The sequence below is a fragment of the Pogona vitticeps genome, chromosome 12, assembly GCF_051106095.1.
Source record: "Pogona vitticeps strain Pit_001003342236 chromosome 12, PviZW2.1, whole genome shotgun sequence".
Classification (NCBI taxonomy): domain Eukaryota; kingdom Metazoa; phylum Chordata; class Lepidosauria; order Squamata; family Agamidae; genus Pogona; species Pogona vitticeps.
In genome coordinates, this window is record NC_135794.1 from 1,034,950 (window position 1) to 1,058,799 (window position 23,850).

Below are 23,850 nucleotides of genomic sequence, written 5' to 3' on the forward strand. Positions count from 1 at the left end.
AAGCTCTGACTCCAGTGTTGCTCCTCCTCCTCCTCCTCCACGTGGCAGTTCTGGGTTCTCTGCACCCCCTTTTCATGGCTTCTGGCTTGAAGGCCAGTGAACCAGAGCAGAGCGCCAGCTCCACTTTCTGCCCCAAAAAGCTTCCTTCTGTCTGACATGCAGGATTGGGTCCCTCCTGCGCAGCAAACCAGGGGGTGTGCCCGGTGTGTGAGATGAAGGCTCCGGCGAGTTCTCCTGTGATGGGAGGACCGGCAGAGGGGCACAAGGCGCCTGCGAAGCCATTTTGTGGTGTGCACTAGCCTTCGGTGGGCGTGGCAGGTTCCCGGGTTCTTGGCAGAAAAGGGGGATTTGCAGCGCTTGGAAAGCAGGGGGCAGGCGGGGGGGGAGGCAAGGCCCTACTGACTCCCCTGCTGACGTGGCCAAAGAAGCTCCCCTGAAGCTGTGGAGTTGAATATGGGAAATAAAACCTGACTCAGCCAAGTTGCCCCCTTGTTTACTGTTTTGCCACAGCACTGGAGTTTTCCCTGGCACACGTGGGGCGATTTTGTCATGTGCTTGGCAGCGCTCTGCCTGCAGCGCTAGCCCTTGCGCCCGCGTCTGTGTGTTGCAACGGCTGCCGAGCCGTTCTAGAAACCCCGCCTCCCCGACGCCAGAGGGAGAGGGCCTGCTGCGCTCGTGTTTCAGGCGTCTGCTGGAGGATGAAACCCCTTGCGGTTTCGTTGGTTGGAGCGCAGGGTGGCTTAGAGCTCGTCCTTTCTGCGGTGGAGGAGGGCGTGCCTCCAAGGCATGTGTGCTCTAGTAACCCTTGAGTCGTGTGACCGACGGGAGGGATTTTGCAAAAGGGAATTTTTTGCTTTCAATCTAGAATCGGCTCCCAACACTCTTGGCCCTTCTTCTTGAGCTTGTTTCCTCAGTCACTTTTCTTCTCTGTGCAGGCAAGCCTTGCTTCAGTCCTAGCATTAACGCGTATTTGAACTTCGTGACTTGAAGGGTTTATATTCAGTTTCAGGTGGAACTGCAAGTGGCTTTCTGGTTATCCCAAGACAGCATTTACTTGCACGTCCTTCCGAACACAGTCAGGATTCCAGACGGGTGGGCTGGGAAACCTTCCGACCTTGTGCTTCTCTCTCTGTGTGCCTGTGAGAGCCTTTGGAACCAGAAAGAAGTGGGGTTTTGTAATGAGACGAGTTGTGTCTGTTTTGATTTCCACAGCGGTGTGTAAGCTGTGGTTTTCGTTTGTGTGCATTTTGTAACAGTGAATGGTTTCTGTGCTTCACAGGAACTCTGTGACTTCCTTAAGAACTGGATGGGGAAACAATGAAAACCGCAAGAGTATTTTTTACACAGAAGAGTGGGAAATGCTAGACCCCACCCCAAAAGATTTGGAGGAGTCAATGGCTCAAGAAGAGAAGAGGAAGATGCCGGCAGAACCCAGCAAAGGTATCAAGCCCTCTTTTATTCCTCCTGTAGCTTTCTGCCATTGCACTCTGAAGAATCTTTATGTTTATTCATTATGCCAACTAACACAACCCATTTGTAAATGCCCGCCATGGAAATCCATTGGCAAGGGCGGGTGATGCCTATAAGTAAACCCCTTAAAAATCACCCATATAAGCTAGCTTTTGATTCCACTCCTTTTGTCTTCATCCGGCTGGACATTGCAGACTGAGGACAAGGGCCACCCAGCTTGTTTCTCTTTGGCTGGACCCTTGAAACAGGTTCCCGTAGATGGGGATAATACCCACAACACAGAGGATTCTGGGTCGAAGATCCGCACCCAACGGGTCCTTGTCTCCTCCTTGTTTTCCCCCCACAATGTTAATGTCCTTAATAGGACCTGCTTCAGAAGCACAGATCCTTCCTCGCTGGTGAAAGATGTCAAAAGCCCCAAGTCCTCGTGAGAAAAGAGAGACAAACGTTAGCTTGGAGGGTCAGATCTTGGCATCATCAGCCAAGATACCAGTGGCCCTTTAGACCTTGCACACCGTCCCTTCCTTCTAGTGAGGCATCAAACATAAAGGCTTCCATTGAATGCCATAGGTTTTGGGTAACAGGCCTGGGAAATGAGACTTTAGACCAGGGATCTGAGCCATTTCTAAACCCTAAACGGGTTTGTAATCAATGAACTTGAAAATGTCTCTGTCGGGTTCCCTCTAAATTGGGTGATCAAGTGCAGGCATGCCCTGCGATGAACTGAAGAATGTCTGAAGGATTGCTCTGAACAAGGAACGGTGATCTTTCCTGGCGCAGGTGGGACGGGCTCAGCTTTTCCCTTTGACTTCAGCCGCATTCCCCACAAGGGCTGGCGTCCTATAAAGGAAATGATTGGAACCAGCAAGAGCCGGAACAGCACAGAGTCTTCCCCTGATGAGTGGAACGGGAGCAAGTTGGCTTCAGAGATGCAGGTGAAATTCCAGAGCCAACAGGAGGAATTGGAGGGGCTCAAGAAAGAGCTGGCCAGCCAAAAGGTAACTCGTCCGACAGGGAAGCACTTTCCACCCCATTCCTTCTCGTCCTTCTTGTCAGAGGCGGGTGTCGTCGTTTCTTCTGAGCCCTGCGTACCCCTTTGAATCTGGGCCGCCTTCAGGGACTCTTCTGTAGCAACAGCGGCCTTCAGACCTTGCTAAAACCACGTGAGCCGTCGGCTGCGGCTTTTGGTGCTGCTGCTGCTGCAGAGCCCCAGCAGAAAGGCGCCTCTGGAACAACAACAACAACCCCCCCCCCCCCCCGGTGGGCCTACGCGTGAGCTGTCCCTTTCTGCCCCCGGAGCGTCCTCGCCCTTTTCCCTCCACCTCTTGGGCTGTCCTTTTCAGCCCCCCAGTTCCTCCAAAGGGCTTCTGTGAGGTTGCCCCTCCGGGGGGGGGGCTCTGCGTCGATCTGCATACTTGGCGCCCCTCTTTTGAAAGAAACGGGCCAGCGGCAGCTTCTTCTTCTTCTAAACCCTTGGGGTGTATTACCAAATCTGGCTGCTGGCCCTACCATTCCGTTGGGCCGCCTGAGCAAAGCGGGGCAGCTCTGGGGTTGTCGCCCAGGGCATCTGGCAGACACCAGGACAAAGGGAGGTGGGAGCCACAAGGTGCTCCGCTGCCACGTAGGCCACTTCTGCATCTCTCGGAACGGGGTGTCTGTGTGTTCAGTCATGGGTATGTGTATCCCTGGGGGATGCAGACGTGGTCCAAGGGGGGGGGACAAGGTTCTGTGAACAACCACATTGAATTTGCTCCCCTCCCTGCCTCATGTTCTCTTGCAAACGTGAGACGTCCTCTCCATCCAGCCCTTTTGGGTCATTCCACGCTGACAGTAGCTTCTGACTTCTGATGTCTCTCCTGACCCCGCCTTTCCCTTTTCCCTCATTATCAACGAGAGATGCTACGACAGGGTGCCTGTAAGGACGTGAACACCCTTCGTAGATGCAGAGACGGTGGGCTTCAGGCTCTCTGGCGGGGGGGTTGTGGCCCAGGAGGCGCACAGACGGTGGAGCCCCCGCCTGCCTTGCCCTGCATGGCGTCCTTTGCCTCCTGCATCTATTCTTCTTCTCGTTCACAGGAGCTGGTGCGGCTTCTGCAGCAGACCGTCCGGTCCTCCCAGTACGACAAATATTTTGCTGGGCACCTCTGCGAGGGAGGGGGCTCCAAGGAGAAACTCGAGCTGCTGCACCAGAAGGACGGCCAGATCTTGGGTCTCAACGACCAGCTGGAGAAGCTGACCCTGGAGAAGGACAGCCTGCAGCAGGAGGTCCGGAGCCTGAAGGGGAAAGTGGGCGAGCTCCACGAGCAGCTGGAGATGCTCCTGGAGACCATCCGGGCCAAAGACGAAGTGATCATGAAGCTCTCCAGGGAGCTGAGCGAAGGCGGGGGCCCCTCGCCTTCCCACGGAGGGCCGGCCCAGCCTTCCACGCCCTCCTCCTCCTCCTCCTCCTCCGTCAGCAGAGAGCAGCAAGAGGTGGACCGGTTGAAAGTAAGGAACCTTTTTCTGGTATTTTTTTCTCTCTTACGGTTGGAGAAGTCCAGCCTTCCCTTCGCGGAGGAGAGGGGTCTTCGCTCCAGGACCCTCTGGGGCGCTGCCATGGTTTTCCTTCCGCTTCTGAGGCTGGGGTCGCCCTGCAGGGCAGCGCAATCCAGACGACCTCTGGCCCGCCTTGGTCTTTCACACTCCCATTCTGTTCTAAAGCAGCGTGAAAGAAACCACGTATCTGAACTAGAGGAACCCAACAGAAATGGAGCAAAGAGGCAGATTCTGGCTGCGAATGAGAGGTTGCAACCTGAGTTTCGCTGAGTGTGAGTGAGAGAGCGAGAGAGAGCTGGAAAGTTGCCCAAATGAACCAGGAAAGAGAACAGTGACATACAAAAGCAAAGGTTATGAAGCGACCCTTCTTTTTGTCCAGCATGCAAAGACTCCCTGGCAGCAACTTCGATGCTACCTTTTCCTGCCATCTGGGGGCATTTGTGGCCTAGATGGGTGTTTTCTCTGTCAGCTTCCTCTCCAGCCTGGATGTTTCTGTGCAGAGTGCAAACATCGCTTTTAGTTTTTAGAGTCTTGATAGTTAAGAGGGGCTCCTAACTACACACAAAAGGGCAGAGATGGTAATAGGCGCAGAAAAAAAACACCCTAATTTATGGCTGTGTTTGTAGTTTTCAGTTGAACATTTCATGAGGAGGGGACAACACAGCTTACCTAATATTTCTGCACAAACATTTCTGTCAAGTTAACTGAGCGATCAACGGTGCATGGATAGCTGTGTTGCTGAGTGAACCAGGAGCGACAATTGATTTGCTTTTCTAAAGGCCTGCTTTTCTTCCTTAGCCCTTTCCAAACCTACAGCTGCTCTTGAGGCTGCTTTCATCTATTCCGCCTCCCCAAGTAACCACAGGAAGTTTGTTTCTGAAGTTGCAAAAGTTCTGGTGTCCTTATTTGGAAATGCAGGTTTCCAGCTCTCCATAGGCAGACCAGTGTGAAATGGCTTAAAAGCATAGGCTTCCTAGGATTCAGGTACACGCCTTGGTTCTTTCACGCTTTCCTTGCATGTGGCATTTCTCTGCAACAGATGTTTTGCATGATGTTAACATGCGCAGACTAGCGCCACCTCTTGGCCTTCAGACCATGCAAAGCTGCTTCACCTCATGGTCTTCCGGAGGGAAGACAGCAGCTGTCTTGAGGATTGTGATCTTGCAGTGAAGTGTGTTTGGCAAGAACTAAGAACAGGAAGCATGAATGTGTGTGTGTTCGAGGAAGGAGAGTGTGGGGAAGCCTGTGAGGGTGCTTTGGACTGCCAGGCGATGCCTTGATCCGATGGTAGGGTGGTGCCAACGTTAAGTGTTTCAGGAACAGCCTGTGTTATCGCCCGGGCGTGGAGAAAGCAGGATTTGAAAGAATCCCGAGGAAATAACGGGCAAGCTCCCCATTTACTTGCAGGGAGAGAAAGAGGATTGAGTAACTCACCATGCACAAGTTTGGAATGGAGGGCAGTGTGGTTCCCTCGTCAGCCCAAGCAGTCCAAACACCCATTCGGTCGAGCCAGCAAACTTTTTTGCTCTTTACCCCAACAAGTTGTATCTGGCTTATACCCCAGAACGCCTTGATGTTTCGAAGAGCGACACGGGCCTGCGAACGGCTGCTTCTTGAGTGTCCCACTGTGAAAAGCTCAGATAGACATAGCTAAAGGACGCACAAGCTCATTAGCCGCCTTTAGTAAGCGCATCTGTTGTCTCCAGCTCTCATGTTGCTTGCCAAAACCTCGTTAGGGCAGCTTGACCGTCCTTTGCTCCCTCTTCCAGCCGTGAACCCTGAGGCCGCTTGCATTAGCCAAACCAAAGAGAAGCCAGATCGTTCCTTTACGAATACTGGATCCACCCACCCAAGTGGGTCCTTTGGAGGAGGAGAGAGAAAAGGACAAAAAGGTTGTGGATTTTGAAGCCAAACTGCTGTATTTTCCCATGAGTGGCCATGGATCCAAGCCCCTTGCCTCAGGCAGAAGAGTGAAACTGAAAAGTAGCCATTTAGCTTCTAAGGGGGCCATACCATTTTCGTCTATTCCTTTTTTGGTTTTGTTTCAATTGTTGTCTGATACCTCTGCACAGACAAAGGCAGGCTGCTCCTTCAAAAACGTCATTGGTGAATGAGTTAATACTAATACAATGGCATCCGCTTAAGCCGGCGCTTCTCCAGATGTTATGGACCCCCCCCCTCCGTCGAGAAGCCCCAGCTGGCACAGTCAATGGTCAGGGACCCTGGGAACGGAAGCCGAAAACATCTGGCTGGGGGCGAAAAGTGAAGAGCCACCTTTTAGAGCAGTGGCGTGTGAGCCCAGAGGGTTGAAAAATCAAAGCCTGTGTGAGGAGAGGGACGATAAACGGGGCCAGCCGCCTGCCCCAAAAGCTGGTTCTGTGAAGAAAACAAAGGCTAGCTGAGGAAAAGTCCGTAGCTAATGACTGAAAATGAAATTATTTCTCACAAACCTGGGCTACTTCTCATTGTGTGTAACTGCCCCCCCCAAAAAAAATCCTGGAAAGCATTTTATCCTTTCAGCAGCGTTCAGTCACTGAAGTTTAAGTCACTAGCCCTACCTTGGCTTCTGTCTTTTTATTTCTTTGCTAGTTTTACAGGGCCATGCCTTGGCGTTCACTATTTTTGCTCTTGTTCTTGTTGTTGGCAGGACAGTCTTCAGGGCTACAAAACTCAGAACAAATTTTTAAATAAGGAAATCTTGGAACTTTCAGCCTTAAGAAGAAATGCTGAAAACAGAGAGAGAGACTTGATGGTCAAGGTCAGTCTAAAGCCACTGGTCCTTTTTAAGTGTTAACGTTTGTGAAATGCCTGAAATTCAAACAACAACCAAAAATGAACATGTTGAAGAAATAAGTAGCCCTTTGTTAAATGGGCCCTTTGCGCCCTTTATATCAGAACTCAATCTTTCATGCCCAAACGTTTGGTGGTTAGGAAGTCCATTCAATAATATTTCCTGTGATGCGCAGTTAGATTCAGAACTCGGCTTTCAGGGATCATAAATAGCTCTGGACATTCTTGATATATAGAAAGAGGAACATGACACATCTTGTTATGATGCTTTTCTTGCTAATGCAACACAAGACTTTGCTATTCTTGGGAATGGCAATATTTTTGTTTATCTTCATGAGAAAGACAAACTATTCTCTCTCTCTCTCAAACACAGAGAGAGAGAGAGCGTCACATGCATATTAAAATGCATAAGGTCTTTGTACCAATGACTGTTTTAAAACAGTTTTCTTGATATATCCTATGCAGTATACAAGCCTGGAAGCCAAACTCTGTCAAGTTGAAAGCAAGTACCTGATTTTGCTTCAAGAAATGAAGGCTCCGGTTTACTCAGAGGAGCGGAGTCCTCGTCACGATGTTGTGACCCAGCTCCTGGAAGATGCCTTAAAAGCAGATACGAGCGAGCACACGGAGCAGACCTACTTCAAACCTCACATGGTCAGGTAAGCCTTGGGAAAGCTGCGTTAACGCCCCGCTTCCTCTCTTCTGAGAACTGCCGGGCAAGCGAGCGGGGGACTCCTTCCACCTCTGCTCTGTACCTGCCCTTGCGAATTGGCTTGGGAGTCCCCAAAAAACGTCCCAGTCCTCCCACCTCCCCTGCTGTGTAATCCTGGAATTGGAGGAGTCTGGCATTGTGAGGGGGGGGGGGCTTGGAAGGCTCACGGGGACCGTAGTGCAGCTGTTGGCCGATAGGTCCACCATTAAGGTCCCACAAGATTTTTTTGTGTTTGCTGCAGACAAGAGAAAAGAGAGAGTAGGGGAAGCCAGCGTTGGACAGCCTGCGCGGGACTCCTGTTCCCATCAGGCTCTGTCAACATTGGCAGTGATCCTGATGGGGTTTGGAGTCCCAAGAACATGCCGGGGGGGCACAAATCACAAACCTGTAGTGATAAACGTGTTGCTGTGCTACAGAGATGCTTCTTCCCTCTTTTGCTCGGAAAGAAGACCGGCCACAAGGTGGGACTGTCTCCCTCCTGTTCATCCCCGTGTCCTTTTCCTCGACAGCGAGTACGACATTTACGGCTTCCAAACTGTCCCGGAGGATGACGAGGAAGAGAAGCTGGTGGCCAAGGTGCGGGCCTTAGACCTGAAGTCCATGTCCCTTACGGAGCACCAGGACATGTCCACCGGGGTGAAGTGGGAGAATTACCTGGCCAGCACCGTCAACCGAGAGATGGTGCGCTCGGTGGAACTGAAGAGCCTCATTCGGTCCGGGATCCCCCACGCCCATCGCTCCCAGGTGTGGAAATGGTGCATCAGCCACCACGTGAAGAAGTTCAAGGACAGCGCTGACCCGGGCTACTTCCAGCGCTTGCTTCAGAACGCCCTGAAGAAGCAGAATCCGGCCTCGAAGCAGATTGAGCTGGATCTGCTGCGGACTCTGCCCAACAACAAGCATTACGCTTCTCCCACTTCGGAAGGCATCCAGAAGCTGCGGAACGTGTTGCTGGCCTTCTCCTGGCGGAATCCAGACATCGGATATTGCCAGGGCCTCAACAGGTAGGGAGGGGGCTGCCCCTCTCCTCCCCCCCCATCTCCTTTCTCTGCAGATGTGGGTGGGCAGCTTGCACAAAGGCAGTGACTACATTCGCCTGGGTGTAGAGCCTGGGAATATCTGAGTCTCTCTCTCTCTCTCTCTCTCTCTCTCTCTCTCTCTCTCTCTCTCTCTTTCTCTGTGAGGTCAAGATCCAGCTCTGTTTAATGTTAAACCATCATGCAGTACCCCCATTTCTGGAGGATTCGGTAATTTTTATCCTATAAGCAGGGAATCCTGAGCGATTTTGCAGAGATATAATTGGTTTTCGCCCCAGGGAACTGTCTGCTCTTAGGAGAGCTTGCTGGTTCTTTGCAGTGAGGCAGATGCAGTGGAAGAGGATCAGAGAGCTGAATCTCTGGGTCCAGATAAAGGCCAAACAACCTTCTTTGCCTGCCCTTCCCTGTGGTCAAGGTCCCCGTCAGCTCCAGCTGTTCTTTATTTATTTCATTTTATTTACAAGATTTTTTAGCCACGTCATTTCCAGTGGTCTCTGAGCGGCATACAACAATATTTAAACTGTAAAAACATTAAAACCATTAAAATAGTCAATATTATAATAATATCTTATATTAAAACCAATCATTAAAACATTAATATTAATAAATCCTGCACCTCATGTGGCCAGCTAAAGAATGCAGTGGCCATTTGGACTCCCGCAGCTCTGCAGGAGGAAGAAGATTTGCAGTGGTTTTTCTTTCCGTTTTCCAGGCTGGTGGCAATTGCGCTTCTCTACCTGGAGCAGGAGGACGCCTTTTGGTGCCTGGTGACAATTGTGGAAGTCTTCATGCCCCGGGATTATTACACTAAAACTCTCCTAGGCTCCCAGGTATGATGTGCACCAGGAAGCTCAGCGTCCGGTTGTCAGAAAAGGCAGAAGAGTTCGCAATGTAATACTTCTGCATGAATATGAATCCTATAGATGCAGTATCATTTGTTTTGGGACTTGGTGGCGCTGCGGATTAAACCGCAGAAGCCTCTGTGCTGCAAGGTCAAAAGACCAGCTGTTGTGAGATCGAATCCACGCAATGAAATGAACTGTTGCTTGTCCCAGCTCCTGCCAACCTAGCAGTTCGAAAGCATGCAAATGCAAGTAGATAACTAGGTACCACCTCGGTGGGAAGGTAACGATGTTCTGTGTCTAGTCGCGCTGGCCACGTGACCACAGAAACTGTCTTTGGACAAACGCTGGCTCTGTGGCTTGGAGACGGGGATGAGCACCGCCCCCTAGAGTCGGACACGACTGGACTAGATGTCAAGGGGAACCTTTACCTTTACCCTTTGTTTTGCTACATGAAGGAGATCAAGTCAAACGAGCCTCCCTCCACAACGTGATTTGGTTCAGCCTAAACTCAGGTGTACCTGCCGGTGCAGCAGAGTTGCCCTGAGCATGAGGCCATAGGCGTCTTATCACAAAGAGGCTCCTTGGCAGCGTTTGGTTAGAGCCTGTTCAGCAGGCGGCAGTGTTGAAAGGAAGAATCCCAGAAATATTTTTCATTTCTTGAAACATTTTCAGGGTCTGCTGAGAGTTAGATGGGGCAGCCTGGATCTTCCATGCTTCCCTTCGGTCCTTCTTGTCACAGGACAGCTTGGCTGGGCGGTGGTGCCGGACTGTGGGAGAATTTCCGTTCCCTCTTGCACAGAACAGCAGTAATCTGTTTTTCCTTTTCCTTTGATTCTAGGTTTTTAGACTTCAAATATGCAGGCAAACCTCCCCCATGCTCTTAGGCTTTTGCTACTGTGTTTTGTTTTGTTTTTTAATATTAGGAAGCCTCCTCTGGCAGGGAACCCTTTTGCCCCCAATCTTAAATTCATTTTCTTGTGAACTGGTGGCCCTCAGGATGCTCATGGATTCCAGCTACCATCAGCTCTAACCGGCATAGCTCTGGGTTGGGGACGATGGGCATAGCAGCCCAGGGAGGTTTGGAGAGCCCCTGCCCGATAGAAACGACCGCAGTAGGAAGACAAGATCCTATCCTCCATGTTTTCCAGCCTCACAAAGCTAGCCGATGGCCGGAGGAAGCAGCTCTCTGTAAAGCCGCCTTCTGGGTCTTGACGGCCTGGCAGAAGGGGGCTTCTCTCGCCCGCCCGCCCACCCTCCTTTCTCTTGCATTCAGGTGGACCAGAGAGTCTTCAAAGACCTGATGAGTGAGAAGCTGCCTCGGCTGCACGCCCACTTCGAGCACTACCGGGTCGACTCTTCCCTCATCACCTTCAACTGGTTCCTGGTGGTGTTTGTGGACAGCGTGGTGAGCGACGTCCTCTTCAAGATCTGGGACTCCTTCCTTTATGAAGGGCCAAAGGCAAGTCGGTTTTCCAGCACAGTCCAGCTTGATGTGTGGAGGTGTCGCGTTTTTGTGGATGATCAAAATTGTTTCTTGTCTCGGAGGAAGCTGACCAGTCAGTCCCCCTTGTCGCGGTTGAGCTGCTCTGGGCTGTGCCTCAAACCCTGGGCCCGTCTCCGTTGAAATCCAGTTCCACGTTGTGTAAAGTGGTCTCCTCGTCCTCAGGGCTCAAGAGCCCTTGGCCTTTTCATCAGGGTGGGGGGGGGGGGTCCCAGAAGGCAGAGTTTTCAGGAGTTGGGAGAAGTGACCAAGGCAACGCCCAGGGTGGTTCTTTGTCTCTCTCATCTCCTTAGCTAAAAGTCACAGAAAACGTCCACGTGGCTTCCCGTGTTCACTCTCTCATCACCTGTTGTTTGTTGAACGTTTAGGTCATTTTCCGGTTCGCTCTGGCACTCTTCAAGTACAAAGAGGAGGAGATCTTGAAGCTGCAGGACTCCATGTCCATCTTCAAGTACCTCCGATACTTCACTCGCACCGTCCTTGATGCTCGGTAAGGGCCTCTTGGGTGCTAGGTGCGGCTGGCAGGGAGGGGAAAGGCAGCTGCTCCGTTCGACGGGCGTCACGAGCTTGACCCCTTTCCTTCTTTTCATGACTACAGAGAAAGTTGTGCTGCTTTTTTGGGGGAGGGCAAGGAAAGGGAAGGATTTTAGGAGCACAGCCTGAGTGATTTAAATAAATGACAACTGCTCATAAATAAGGGTAAAAAGGGCCATGTAAAAACATAAATCTATATCTGAGTATTCGCTTCTACAACTTTTTACTATAACAATTAAGCCAGTTAACCTAGAACACAATAATATTATGGACACAGAGGCTGAGCAAAAGCAGAGCGAGCAGCAACGTCAGCCTTAAAACCCATCTAACCAGCGATGACCGAGGCCCCAGTGGGTAGATGGGAAGCTTTGGCTGGAACAACGGTGCTGTGAGGAGGTTTTGGGCCAGGCGAGGGCAGAACAGAGAGAGCCCCCTTGTCTCTTCTCTGCTTGCGCCCGGCCTCTGAGGGACACCCCAGGACGGTTCCTTGAAACCAGAGACGGCTCCTCCGAGAGGCCAAGTGCCAGGCGGATCGCGTCCTGTCTGACTCGCCTTGTGCTTTTAAAAGGTGCCTCCCACACCCGCCTCCCACCCACGTGACCTCCTGATAGCACAGGACTCCAGCTCCCGGCCCTCTTCTTCATGGATTGCTGCCTTGTCGTGGCGAAGGGGCTTGAGTAACTCAGAGAAGCTATGGGCTATGCCGTGCAGGGACACCCAAGACGGACAGGACATAGTGGAGAGTTCCGACTAAACGCAATCCACCTGGAGTAGGAAATGGCAAGCCACTCCAGTATCTTTGCCAAGAACGCCCCATGATCAGAAACAAAAGGCTAAAAGATATGACGCTGGAAGATGGGCCCCTCAGGTCGGAAGGCGTCCAACATGCTACTGAGGAAGAGCGGAGGACAAGTACAAGTAGCTCCAGAGCTAATGAAGTGGTTGGGCCAAAGCCGAAAGGACGCTCAGCTGTGGACGTGCCTGGAAGTGAAAGGAAAATCCAATGCTGCAAAGAAAAATACTGCATAGGAACCTGGAATGTAAGATCTATGAACCTTGGGAAGCTGGAGGTGGTCAAACAGGAGATGGCAAGAATAAACATCGACATCCTGGGCATCAGTGAACTAAAATGGACAGGAATGGGCGAATTCAGCTCAGATGATTATCATATCTACTATTGTGGACAAGAATCCCGTAGAAGGAATGGAGTAGCCCTCATAGTCAACAAAAGAGTGGAAAAAGCTGTAATGGGATACAATCTCAAAAATGATAGAATGATGTCAATACGAATCCAAGGCAGACCTTTCAACATCACAATAATCCAAGTTTATGCACCAACCAGCATTGCTGAGGAGACTGAAATTGAACAATTCTATGAAGATTTACAACACCTTCTAGAACTGACACCAAAGAAAGATGTTCTTCTCATTCTAGGGGACTGGAATGCTAAAGTAGGGAGCCAAGAGATAAAAGGAACAACAGGGAAGTTTGGCCTTGGAGTTCAGAACGAAGCAGGACAAAGGCTAATAGAGTTTTGTCAAGAGAATAAGCTGGTCATCACAAACACTCTTTTCCAACAACACAAGAGGCGACTCTATACATGGAAATCACCAGATGGGCAATATCGAAATCAGATTGATTATATTCTCTGCAGCCAAAGATGGAGAAGCTCTATACAGTCAGCAAAAACAAGACCTGGAGCTGACTGCGGTTCTGATCATCAGCTTCTCATAGCAAAATTCAAGCTTAGACTGAAGAGATTAGGAAAAACCACTGGGCCACTCAGGTATAATCTAAACCAAATCCCTTATGAATACACAGTGGAAGTAAAGAACAGATTTAAGGAACTAGATTTGGTGGACAGAGTGCCTGAAGAACTCTGGATAGAGGCTCGTAACATTGTCCAGGAGGCAGCAACGAAAACCATCCCAAAGAAAAGGAAATGCAAGAAAGCAAAGTGGCTGTCCAACGAGGCCTTAGAAATAGCAGAGAGGAGAAGGGAAGCGAAATGCAAGGGAGATAGGGAAAGTTACAGAAACTTGAATTCAGACTTCCAAAGAATAGCAAGGAGAGACAAGAGGGCCTTCTTAAATGAACAATGCAAAGAAATAGAGGAAGATAACAGAAAAGGAAAGACCAGAGATCTGTTCAGGAAAATTGGACATATTAGAGGAACATTCTGCGCAAAGATGAACATGATAAAAGACAAAAATGGGAGGGACCTAACAGAAGCAGAAGACGTCAAGAAGAGGTGGCAAGAATACACAGAGGAATTATATCAGAAAGATTTGGATATCTCAGACAACCCAGACAATGTAGTTGCTGACCTTGAGCCAGACATCCTGGAGAGCGAAGTCAAGTGGGCCTTAGAAAGCCTGGCTAACAACAAGGCCAGTGGAGGTGATGGCATTCCAGTTGAACTATTTAAAATCTTGAAAGATGATGCTGTTAAGGTGCTACATTCAATATGCCAGCAAGTTTGGAAAACTCAACAGTGGCCAGAGGATTGGAAAAGATCAGTCTACATCCCAATCCCAAAGAAGGGCAATGCCAAAGAATGCTCCAACTACCGTACAATTGCACTCATTTCGCACGCTAGCAAGGTTATGCTCAAAATCCTACAAGGTAGGCTTCAGCAGTATGTGGACCGAGAACTCCCAGAAGTACAAGCTGGATTCCGAAGAGGCAGAGGAACTCGAGACCAAATTGCTAACTTGCGCTGGATTATGGAGAAAGCCAGAGAGTTCCAGAAAAATATCTACTTCTGCTTCATTGACTATGCGAAAGCCTTTGACTGTGTGGACCACAGCAAACTATGGCAAGTTCTTAAAGAAATGGGAGTGCCTGACCACTTTATCTGTCTCCTGAGAAACCTATATGTGGGACAGGAAGCAACAGTTAGAACTGGTCATGGAACAACTGAGTGGTTCAAAATTGGGAAAGGAGTACGGCAAGGCTGTATATTGTCCCCCAGCTTATTTAACTTATATGCAGAATACATCATGCGGAAGGCTGGACTGGAAGAAACCCAAGCCGGAATTAAGATTGCCGGAAGAAATATCAACAACCTCCGATATGCAGATGATACCACTCTGATGGCAGAAAGTGAGGAGGAATTAAAGAACCTTGTAATGAGAGTGAAAGAGGAGAGTGCAAAAAATGGTCTGAAACTCAACATCAAAAAAACTAAGATCATGGCCACTGGTCCCATCACCTCCTGGGAAATAGAAGGGGAAGATATGGAGGCAGTGTCAAATTTTATCTTCCTGGGCTCCATGATCACTGCAGATGGAGACAGCAGCCCTGAAATTAAAAGGCGCCTTCTTCTTGGGAGGAAAGCGATGACAAATCTGGACAGCATCTTGAAAAGCAGAGACATCACCTTGCCAACAAAAGTCCGAATAGTCAAAGCTATGGTTTTTCCTGTCGTGATGTATGGAAGTGAGAGCTGGACCATAAAGAAAGCAGACCGCCGAAGAATTGATGCCTTTGAATTGTGGTGCTGGAGGAGGCTCTTGAGAATCCCCTGGACTGCAAGGAGAACAAACCTATCCATTCTGAAGGAAATCAATCCTGAGTGCTCACTGGAAGGACAGATCCTGAAGCTGAGGCTCCAGTACTTTGGCCATCTAATGAGAAGAAAAGACTCCCTGGAAAAGACCCTGATGTTGGGAAAGTGTGATGGCAAGAGGAGAAGGGGACGACCGAGGATGAGATGGCTGGACAGTGTCTGCGAAGCAACCAACATGAACCTGACGCAACTCCGGGAGGCAGTAGAAGACAGGAGGGCCTGGCGTGCTCTGGTCCATGGGGTCACGAAGAGTCGGACACGACTAAACGACTAAACACACACCAGCTCCCGGCATCATCCCTCCTCGCTCAGCCTTGGGTGTGCTGGTTGGGGCTGGTGGAGGTTGTGGTTCAGCAGCACCCGAAGAAGCGATTCTTTCCCCACTTCGGCCATAAAAGCTCACAACTCCAGGGCTAGCGAGCATGCTTGTTTTTAAGCTAGGGAAGAAAGCACTTTATTTCTTGCTGAAGGCCAGGAGACACTGTCCGGCCCCCTGGGTTGATGATGGCGGGCTTGGGTGGCCCCTCCACACCCCAGAACAGGAAGCTCTTTGCATTCAGCCTCCGCTCCTGTTATTGCTGCTGCTGCTGCTGCATTGAAGCCCTTCAGTTTTCCTGCACAGCTTGTCCCTTTCTGGCTGTCGCACTCTGGCCGGCAGATTTTGGGTATCCAGGTCTGTAGCCGCCGTCCTCCCTAGGCTGATGGGGGCGGCAGTGCGTCTCAGCTGGAGGGCCCCCCCTGTCTGGAGCAGCGTGGCTGAAGCGGGGCCCGTTTGTTTCGATGCCATAGAGTATTAGACCTCCTTCAGCCTTGGAGGGTGGAAGCCCTGAGGGTAAGGCCTGCATTAGCTGAACGGGTGGGAGAAGGCTGTGCGACCGAGGCAGGAGCCAAAGCTTCCAAGACAGTTTGGACGACAGCCCTCGGAATCCTCCAGCCCTCATGGCGGCCACACTAGCTGGGGGAGGTCATCCAAAAAGCAGGCGTTTCTCACACTCTGGCAGGAACTCTTCTGCAGAACCCGTGTTTCAGATAAATGTAGATTTAGGGGACTTCAGCAGTACTAAAGAGCCCTTGAAGTACCAAGGCCCACACTGGGTATGTTTATGAAGAAGAAACACATGATGTGGTTCTCTCTGTTGCCAGTTGTTTCCTCCATAAACAAAGGAGGCTGGGGGAGTGAAACAGCTGGAGCCTTTTCACTCTGCAGATGATGGTTTCTCTTGAACGGTGTGTGTGTGTGGGGGGGGGGTGAGGTTTGGGGGCTCCAGGCTGCCCAGTGAATTTGCAAGCTTGTGCCTCCAGTGCCTTGCACTGGGGCACTCCAGCCGCCTGGGAAGAACCGAAATCATGCCTCTATGTGCTCTCCGTCCCTTTGGAGAGGGGCCCTGGGCCTCCCTGCTGATGGGGTGAGGCCTGCAGCTTCCTCCCACCCTAGGATTTCGATTTGTCCCATTGAGGATCACAAGGAGGGAGGAGGGAGGGAGAGGCTTCCTGTAGCGAGGCTGCCCTTCCCCCGGAGTTGGTTAATGAGCCTCCCGCTGTTGACCTGGAGAGAGGAATGTGGGGAGTCTCTTGCGGAGGCGGTTGGAAGGCCCGGATCCCCTCGGGTTGCGTGGGAAGCCCTCCTCCCTTTTTAGCTCGTCACGCCTGGCTGCTGTTCTCTCTTCCAGGAAACTGATCAGTATTGCCTTCGGGGACCTCAACCCTTTCCCTCTGCGCCAGATCAGGAACCGGAGGGCCTGCCACCTGGAGAAAGTCCGCCTGGAACTCATGGAGCTGGAAGCCATTCGGGAGGATTTCTTGCGCGAACGGGAGACCAACCCAGAAAAAAGGGACCTCATTAGTGATGACGAAGAAGACGGCTGAGGGGACCAGAACCCCCCCCCCCCAGGCCTGAGGCTCCTCTGGTGGATGGTGAACAAAGCTTTCACCGAGTGGCTCCAGTTCCTCTGGTCATGATCCACCAAACCCGAATATTCAGCCCAAGCGATGGCGTCTGGGAGTCTGCGGGGCAGATGTCCACCTCAGCGCTCTTCGTGGCAGGCCACTTTTTCTCTCTCCCCCCCCCGACGACCCCGAACCTTACAAGGCCAAATGGTTCTGTCTGCCACCTTGCCTGCGCGCCCTGGGGGTGCAGAATGGCCCGGCTCTGGGGCCAACTCGCCTCTCCTTCCTCCTTGGAAGCCTCCTTTTTTGACGTGCCTGTGTAGGAAGCGATGGGACAGAGCCTGGACTCTTTTTCATGCTCACTTTTTTTATATATACAAAATTCGTAATGGTTTCCACCACTACCCCCTTCCACCACCACCACCCCCATCATTTATGAGCGTAGACATTTTTCCATTTGGGAGAGAGTTTTCTCATCCATCTTGATGACATTAAACAAAAATTGACATTTTCCATTGACTGGTGAAGGATGGGTCATTCTGCCCTGTTTAGGTCTAGCCCAAATATTGACAACTCCTCGGCATATCTGTATGCATACTTAAAACCAGGGGGAAAAATGTGAAGAGACTGCCTGGAGCCGATGGTTGGGTTTTTTGGGGGGGTTTTTGCGAAAGTTCCAAGTGCTCTTAAGATGTCCTCCTGCGGGGTCTTGACACCTCCGTGTTTCAGCACAAAGAGGAATGGAGATCCCCTTTCCACTGGGCGCTCTGTGAAGACCGCCATCCGTCAGAGCGATTGCGCACGGCTGCCTAGGCCTGCCCAGGGAGTGGCCTCGGTTGCCTCAAGAACTGTGAAGCCTGCGGTCTTGCGGAAGCCGCTTTCCGTACTGCGGCGAGGGTGGTCGGAGGCACCCCAGAGACCCTGTGAGCAGCAGGAAGAGGTTGGCCTCCGAGGCGCCTCCCAAATGAGCCTTTGCTTCCCTCGGCTTTCTCCATGAACGAAAATGCCATCATCTTAGAAAGCAGGTCTGCCGAACTCTCGCTGGGGGACATTTACTTGCTCCTAAAATATTACCATCCCCTTCTCCCCACCCGCTGCATTTTTCACGTCTCAACTACATTCCATGGCAAGTTTGAAAGTGCTCGGCTCCCGTCCTTCCAGCAGAACAAAGGCAGAGAAATTCCAGGCAGATTCATCTTATCGTATTTTTGTGATCTTCACAAAAAGGTGTCGCCTTAGGGACTGTTTGTAAGCATGAAGAAAATGAAGGCAGGAGACCCATGACTTCAGGGTTGGTGATCAAGTGGGCTGGCTTGTGTGTGTGTGTGTGTGTGTGTGTGTAAATGTGAATGTGCTTAGGGCTTTCTCTTCTCATCCCCTTTTTGCACACCACCGTTCCTTCCAAATCCCTTCCTTGCCACCTCTGCCCTCGTCTAAAATCCCAGAGTGCCACTTCCGGGGCCGGCCTAGAAGGTTTTGCTTGCTCTCAAGGTGTTCTGCTCTCCCAGATGACGTTTCTGACGCCCCGTCCCCTCCTGTGCCTTCCGCACAGGCTGCTTTCTGACCTGGACCCTGGACATCTTCCTTTGCAAAGCCTGGCATGCAGAGGCAGGCGGGGGATTCCTTACCTCCGCACACCTAGAAGGCTGTCTCGTGGCATTGCGGCCATTCTCTTGGTGGTGGTGGTTAAAATGAATCGCCAATAGGCATTTGTTAAAGGAGTTGCAATGTCCTTTAAAGCCACGGACGATTTTGATCACCTGTAGGTGAAACACAAGCCATGTTGATGACACACCATGTGTGGCTTCAGTTCACTCAGAGGCAGAACTGCATGGCGTGTCTGTGGACCAATCTCCAGTGTCACCTAGGCGAGAATCTTCTGTGGCATAAAGAGGAGGCCCCGTGCGAGCCAACCCGCCTAGGTGGGTCTTGGGACTCCACATGATGTCAACCCAGCCTGGCCAGTTCTGTTGCGCCCTCCCTTTTATGCCTTGCACTTGAATTCTAATAATCTCTTTCCCTGTCTTATTGGACCTTCTGTAGAAGGAGGGTTGAAGCCCCACCAGCCAAGACCACTTGGACAACCCCATGGTGCTAGATTTCGTAGCTGTGCTTTGGAAGAGCTGGCCTCTAATGAAGTTCGGGATAGAACATACTTGTTTAGTTTAGCTCTTGGTAGCGGCATCTTCATTCCCTGAAGCGACTAGAACTGAAGATGTGAGTTTGCTTGATGAATCTAGCAGTTGAACACCAGTCTGGATGCCTGAGGAGTTGTTCACCCCTGCCAGCCTGTGATTCGGTTCCCAGTCCTTACCTGGCTGGTGGTTCTCCTGCATGCTCCAAAAAAAACCCCACTGCACTTTTGCTGTCTACGTTTGGAAACCTCCTTTATATTGAGTTTTGCAAAGCAAGATTGTTGAGGATGTTCAACCGGTCCAGTTGATGCCTTCTCCTCTGCGAAGAAAGTTTGACTCATGGGCGGTGGGTGACCGGGAAGCTGAGCCTGGGTAACCTTTTGACGCAAGCCTACAGTTGGGTGGAATGATTCTGAGCCTCATTCCGTCACGGTAGAACAAACGCAGAATAGAAGTTAGGAAGTATGAAAACAGAAGAGCAGTCTTAAGAACCACAGGGAACAGTGGACCAAATTTCTCCCCTCTAAAAGTCTTATTTACATCTTTCTCTCTTTTTGTATGTATGCGAAGAATTCCAAGTGGTGTTATGCATTATATAAGCCAAATATCTTATGCATGGTTTCTATTTAAGTCCTTTTTGTACAACCCACACCATGAGGTTCCAAGTCGTGTGGATCAATACAGTACTTTTTTTTTTTTACACTAAAGGCAAAGAGAAAAGGCTTCAGCGTTACATGGCTCGTTTTTTCTGAAATAGCACAGTATACACGTTCCATGTGCAGTCAGGATAATAACTGAGTCTACTCAGTACACAGAGACCAAGCCACTGGACACAAACTGTCAGGAGTACAGCTTGCACCACCGCCACCGTGAAGAAGTGCACGCTCATCTTCCTTGTCTGATGGCAGCGAAGTTGCTCACCTGGAGAGCCTCCTGTTGTATGTTTCAGCTGGAAAGCCTTTGATTCTAATTCCTTTTTATGTATACACACCCTCTTGCTGTCTTTGCCAATGGACCAGGAATTGATGTGCCATAGTGTGTTACGGGACAAAGAACAAGCCTAAGTCAATTTTCCAAACAAATCCATGACCATGTTTTTCTCCGACTCCAGTCAAGACGTGGGAAATTGCCTCTCTCTTGGGGTTTTCTACAACTCCTCCTTCATCCCTCAGGAAGGGTGAAGGTGCTTTTTACAACAAACTGGAGTGAGTGGCACAAGAAGAGGGTTGCAGTCTTAAATTGTAATCTTTCGGTTATACGCAAATCCTTGCAAGGAAGCAAATAAAAATAATTTTTCTACTGCCTTTCAGTTTCACTTTTTTGGTGTGTTTTAATATCTGATAACGGGGACTGTTCTCTTTGATTGGGAGCGAATGCTTCTCCCTGCTCTCTTGCGTGGTGGGTTAACCCCTGGAGAGGTCACGACTGGGAACCAGCCGTTCAGTTGGGGCTTGCTTCTCAGTTGAGTCTGGGTTTGCACTGGTGTGAGATTTGCACCAGGACCCATCCAGCCTGGTGCTGAGTCTCAAAAGGCAGGCGTCTTCTCCCCTGGCCCTTCCTGCACGCAGCACTGTCCATTTCGCCCGGCTGTTCTTCCCTTAACCTTTCTTTCTGCCGGGCCCAGTCTGTGCTGCCCGGCGGGTGGGTGGCCTCTCTCCGCTGGGCAGGGCTGGCCTCTCCCTGGGAAGGACTCAGTTCCTTTGGGTGCCCTAGACTAGAGAAACAACGCAGGGTCACGAGCCCAAGAGGTCGTCTTCGGGATGACGTCCGCCAGCGATACCGGAGGAAGGAGCCCACTCCCTGAGTCGCGAAATGTGGCTGGAGGCTCCGCTCAGAGGGGATGGCGAAAGGCCCTGTGGGCTCCCGATTGTGCTGCCCGAGGGCAAGGGGCATCATCCAGCCAGAGCCTCTCCCTCACAGGGAAGCCGTTCCACCCATGGGCGGAGAGTGCTGGATGAGCCATTGCCAGCTGGGTGAAGCGGTCTGGCTCTGACCGCTGTGTGACCCAGGAGGGGTGCCTTGCAAGCTGGCGTGACCCCGGCCAGGGCCAGGACAGGCAACCACGCTCCTTTCCTCTCTTTTGCAGTCACACAGAACGCCTTCTGCAGTTTCTGCTCCGTGAGTTGGCAGCAGTGGCTTCTGTGAAACAGGCAGGCAGGCAGGCAGGCAGGCAGACCCCTTCGAAAGAAGAGCAAAAGGATTTAAAACCCACGTGGAGGATTTAGGGTCAGCAAGAAGCCAGCAATAAACAGGTATGGAATCCCCTAAAACCCTTTGTTTAAAAAAAAAAACAAAGCAAAACAATGCTTTCTCATGGTTTTTCTTTTAAAAAGAAAATTATTGAGCTGAACAGGTAGGCTTCCCCCTGAACGTGCGTCTGTAGAGTTCTGTGGTCCTTACAAAAGAGAGCCTTGCCCACACTTGAAATGGTTTAGAAATGTTACGGACACCTGGTTTGTTTGTTTTTTCTATTGGCAGAAAGGTAGCGTTAATGACAAAGGGAGAGGCGAGTTGCAAAACAGTTCATTCTTGAAGGTGAATTTTAGAAATGCAGCAAAAGTGTCCGCTGTCAGAAAGAATCTTCCAACGGCGTCTCATCCGATTATTTTTTGCAGGTAATTTTGTTTATTTATTAGCCGTTGAGCGCTTAAAATGTAAAATGTATATGTCATAAGCAGCCTCTTGGATCTTTCTTGTTCCCCCAGCAAGAAAGAAACAACACCCATCAATAGCCGCCCTCCTTAGGGCTGATAAAACCGCAGAACCGCTCGGGTTTTCCCTCGACCCTTCTCCGTGCGCACAGGATGGCGTGTTCATCCCATTGCAGACTTTTTTCCTGGAATCCCATGTGATGAAGGGATGTTCCTCCCCCCCCAGAAAAAAAAGTTTTGCAAGTTTTTTTAAAGTAACAAATTTGTGGCATGGCACTGCAAGTTAATTTGCTGTTCCAGGTTATTTAAACATTTCTGATCGGCATCTGGTAAAGATGCTTTCTTTGAGAATTCCCAAACAGGTCCAAACTAAGATTTCCAGGACAAGCTTAAAAGGTAAAAGCAAATACTAAGATAAAGCCACAATCATAAACATGCTGTCTACAAATCTTACTCCATGAAAATGAATTGGACTTGCTTCAAATAAAATATATTTCATGATTGGGCTATTAATGCAAAATGTACAGTTACAGAAGTCCAGCAAGTAAGAGAAAGATCTGTCCCAGTAGGTTCCCCCTCCCCCCGGGAACTTTTTGTGCATTAAAGGCTCCTATTATTCTTACACATTGGAGCACTACAGTTGAAATGTATACACAGAGTAATGGAAATACATTTTAAGAATGTGACTCTTGATTAGTGTATGCCTCCACATGTTTCTAAAAATGTTTCTAAATATATTTCTGTTCTGGAATACCTAATTCACTTTTTCCCATTTATACATGGTTGAACAAAATCACAAGGTTAAAATACTAATAGCCGTTGGGAGTCACTCGGCCTCCGTGACTCAATGTATGACTTTTAGTCTCACAAGTGAAAGACAATTTTGCAAAACCTCCATTTTGTTTTAAACAATGAGCCTGTATCAATACACATGCTTTTAAAATGGTAGTATTGTGTGTGTGTTTTTAAAACCTGTCTGTGTGTTGCCTTCCTCTGACTAGTGATGCTTATCTTAAGCCACGATAAACCAGGCGCCACAGGTAGCTTTAAAAATCCAGGATAGCTTTGGGTGATGTGCCAAAAAAGGGTGCTGATTTTGGCTGTCACGCATGCTCTGCACATTTCCTGGGCTGCTGAAGTGAGAAAGTGAAAAGGGGAATCTACATACGACACGCCTTCCTGTCCTTGAAGCCTGTTCAGCCTCTTGCCTGCTGGTGGGGCTGACCTCGTTTAACCTCCCGGCTTCTCTGGGAAAAGAACCGGGGGGGGGGGGTCTGTCCCAACCCTCCTGTGTGTTATCAAAGTGCAGCAAAGGTTTATGGGCCTGGAAGACCTCTGGGTAATGAATATCCCAGCGCTGGTGCGGGAGGGCTGATGCCTGGTGTTGTTTCAAAACAAGGCACGTTCCCCATCCTGGCCCACCCCCTTCAGTGGAGTAAGTCCTCCGAAGTCTTCAGCCGCAGACACTTTGACCGCAGAAGTGGGTCGGGTTTTGCTTCCCACTTCAGGCTGGGGATTGTTAATTGCAAAACCAAAATGTTTTCAAACGATGCAACACTTGAAGTATTTACTAGGGAAAGTGCTTGGCTTTGCCTGCTTAAAGCCTCCCAAGTCTCAGACTTGCCTCTGGAACCCTCTTAACTCTCGTTCTCTCCCCCCCATACAACCCACCCACTCCCATTTGTTTATTTGGGAAGCTGGGAGATTGTACTGACAGGAGTCCAGCCAATGTGTCGATTTAGAAGACGGAGCCATGTTAGTCTGTGCAGGCTTTCCAGGCAAAACCCAAAGGGGGAAAATTTTATATACATATGACAAAAGCCTTTGGTACCTTATGTTTTAATGTGAGCTTTTGTGGACAAGTCCCCGTCTTCAGACATATTGAGTGAAACACAGTAAAATAAAGGCTTCACGTGTAAAACATTCATGCTGGTTTTGAGAGTCAGGGAATATTTCTGTAACCCATTAGGAACTGGACACAAGACCCCTAAGATTGGTTGTTGTCGGCTTCTAGAGGAGGAGCCGAGAAGGCCAAGACATCATCATCATCATCATCCAGCGGAGCCAAGAACAGCCAAACCCTTTCCGCCCACCGAGGATCACTGGCGGCCTCTTCTCGCCTCTTTTGCTGGGCTGGCTGCAAACACCTGCTTTGCTCCTGAGTAAGTCACCGTTGTCAGCG

General features: G+C 50.2%; 2 protein-coding genes across 5 annotated transcripts in view; both read left to right on the forward strand.

Moving 5' to 3' along the window:
* TBC1D2B (TBC1 domain family member 2B) overlaps positions 1–20,321 on the forward strand; it is a 28,860-nt gene extending 8,539 nt beyond the window's left edge. For 3 of the 4 annotated variants that reach the window (XM_020784776.3, XM_072981745.2, XM_078381205.1), the window contains 10 exons: positions 1,280–1,440; positions 2,251–2,468; positions 3,547–3,957; positions 6,653–6,763; positions 7,261–7,454; positions 8,017–8,511; positions 9,257–9,374; positions 10,663–10,848; positions 11,259–11,380; positions 16,666–20,321. In XM_020784776.3, coding sequence (XP_020640435.3) covers positions 1,280–1,440; positions 2,251–2,468; positions 3,547–3,957; positions 6,653–6,763; positions 7,261–7,454; positions 8,017–8,511; positions 9,257–9,374; positions 10,663–10,848; positions 11,259–11,380; positions 16,666–16,861 — 2,212 coding nt within the window. In that variant the 3' untranslated portion in view covers positions 16,862–20,321. Of the gene's footprint in view, positions 1–1,279; positions 1,441–2,250; positions 2,469–3,546; positions 3,958–6,652; positions 6,764–7,260; positions 7,455–8,016; positions 8,512–9,256; positions 9,375–10,662; positions 10,849–11,258; positions 11,385–16,665 lie in introns of those variants that run through there. The other variant, XM_078381204.1, reaches the window with a different exon arrangement.
* Positions 20,322–20,654: 333 nt separating this feature from the next.
* Positions 20,655–23,850, forward strand: part of DAPK2 (death associated protein kinase 2) — a 36,247-nt gene continuing 33,051 nt past the window's right edge. Inside the window, exons 1-2 of the mRNA XM_020784779.3 lie at positions 20,655–21,632; positions 23,638–23,830. The gene's annotated coding sequence lies outside the window, so the exon portion shown is untranslated. The remainder of the gene's footprint in view (positions 21,633–23,637; positions 23,831–23,850) is intronic.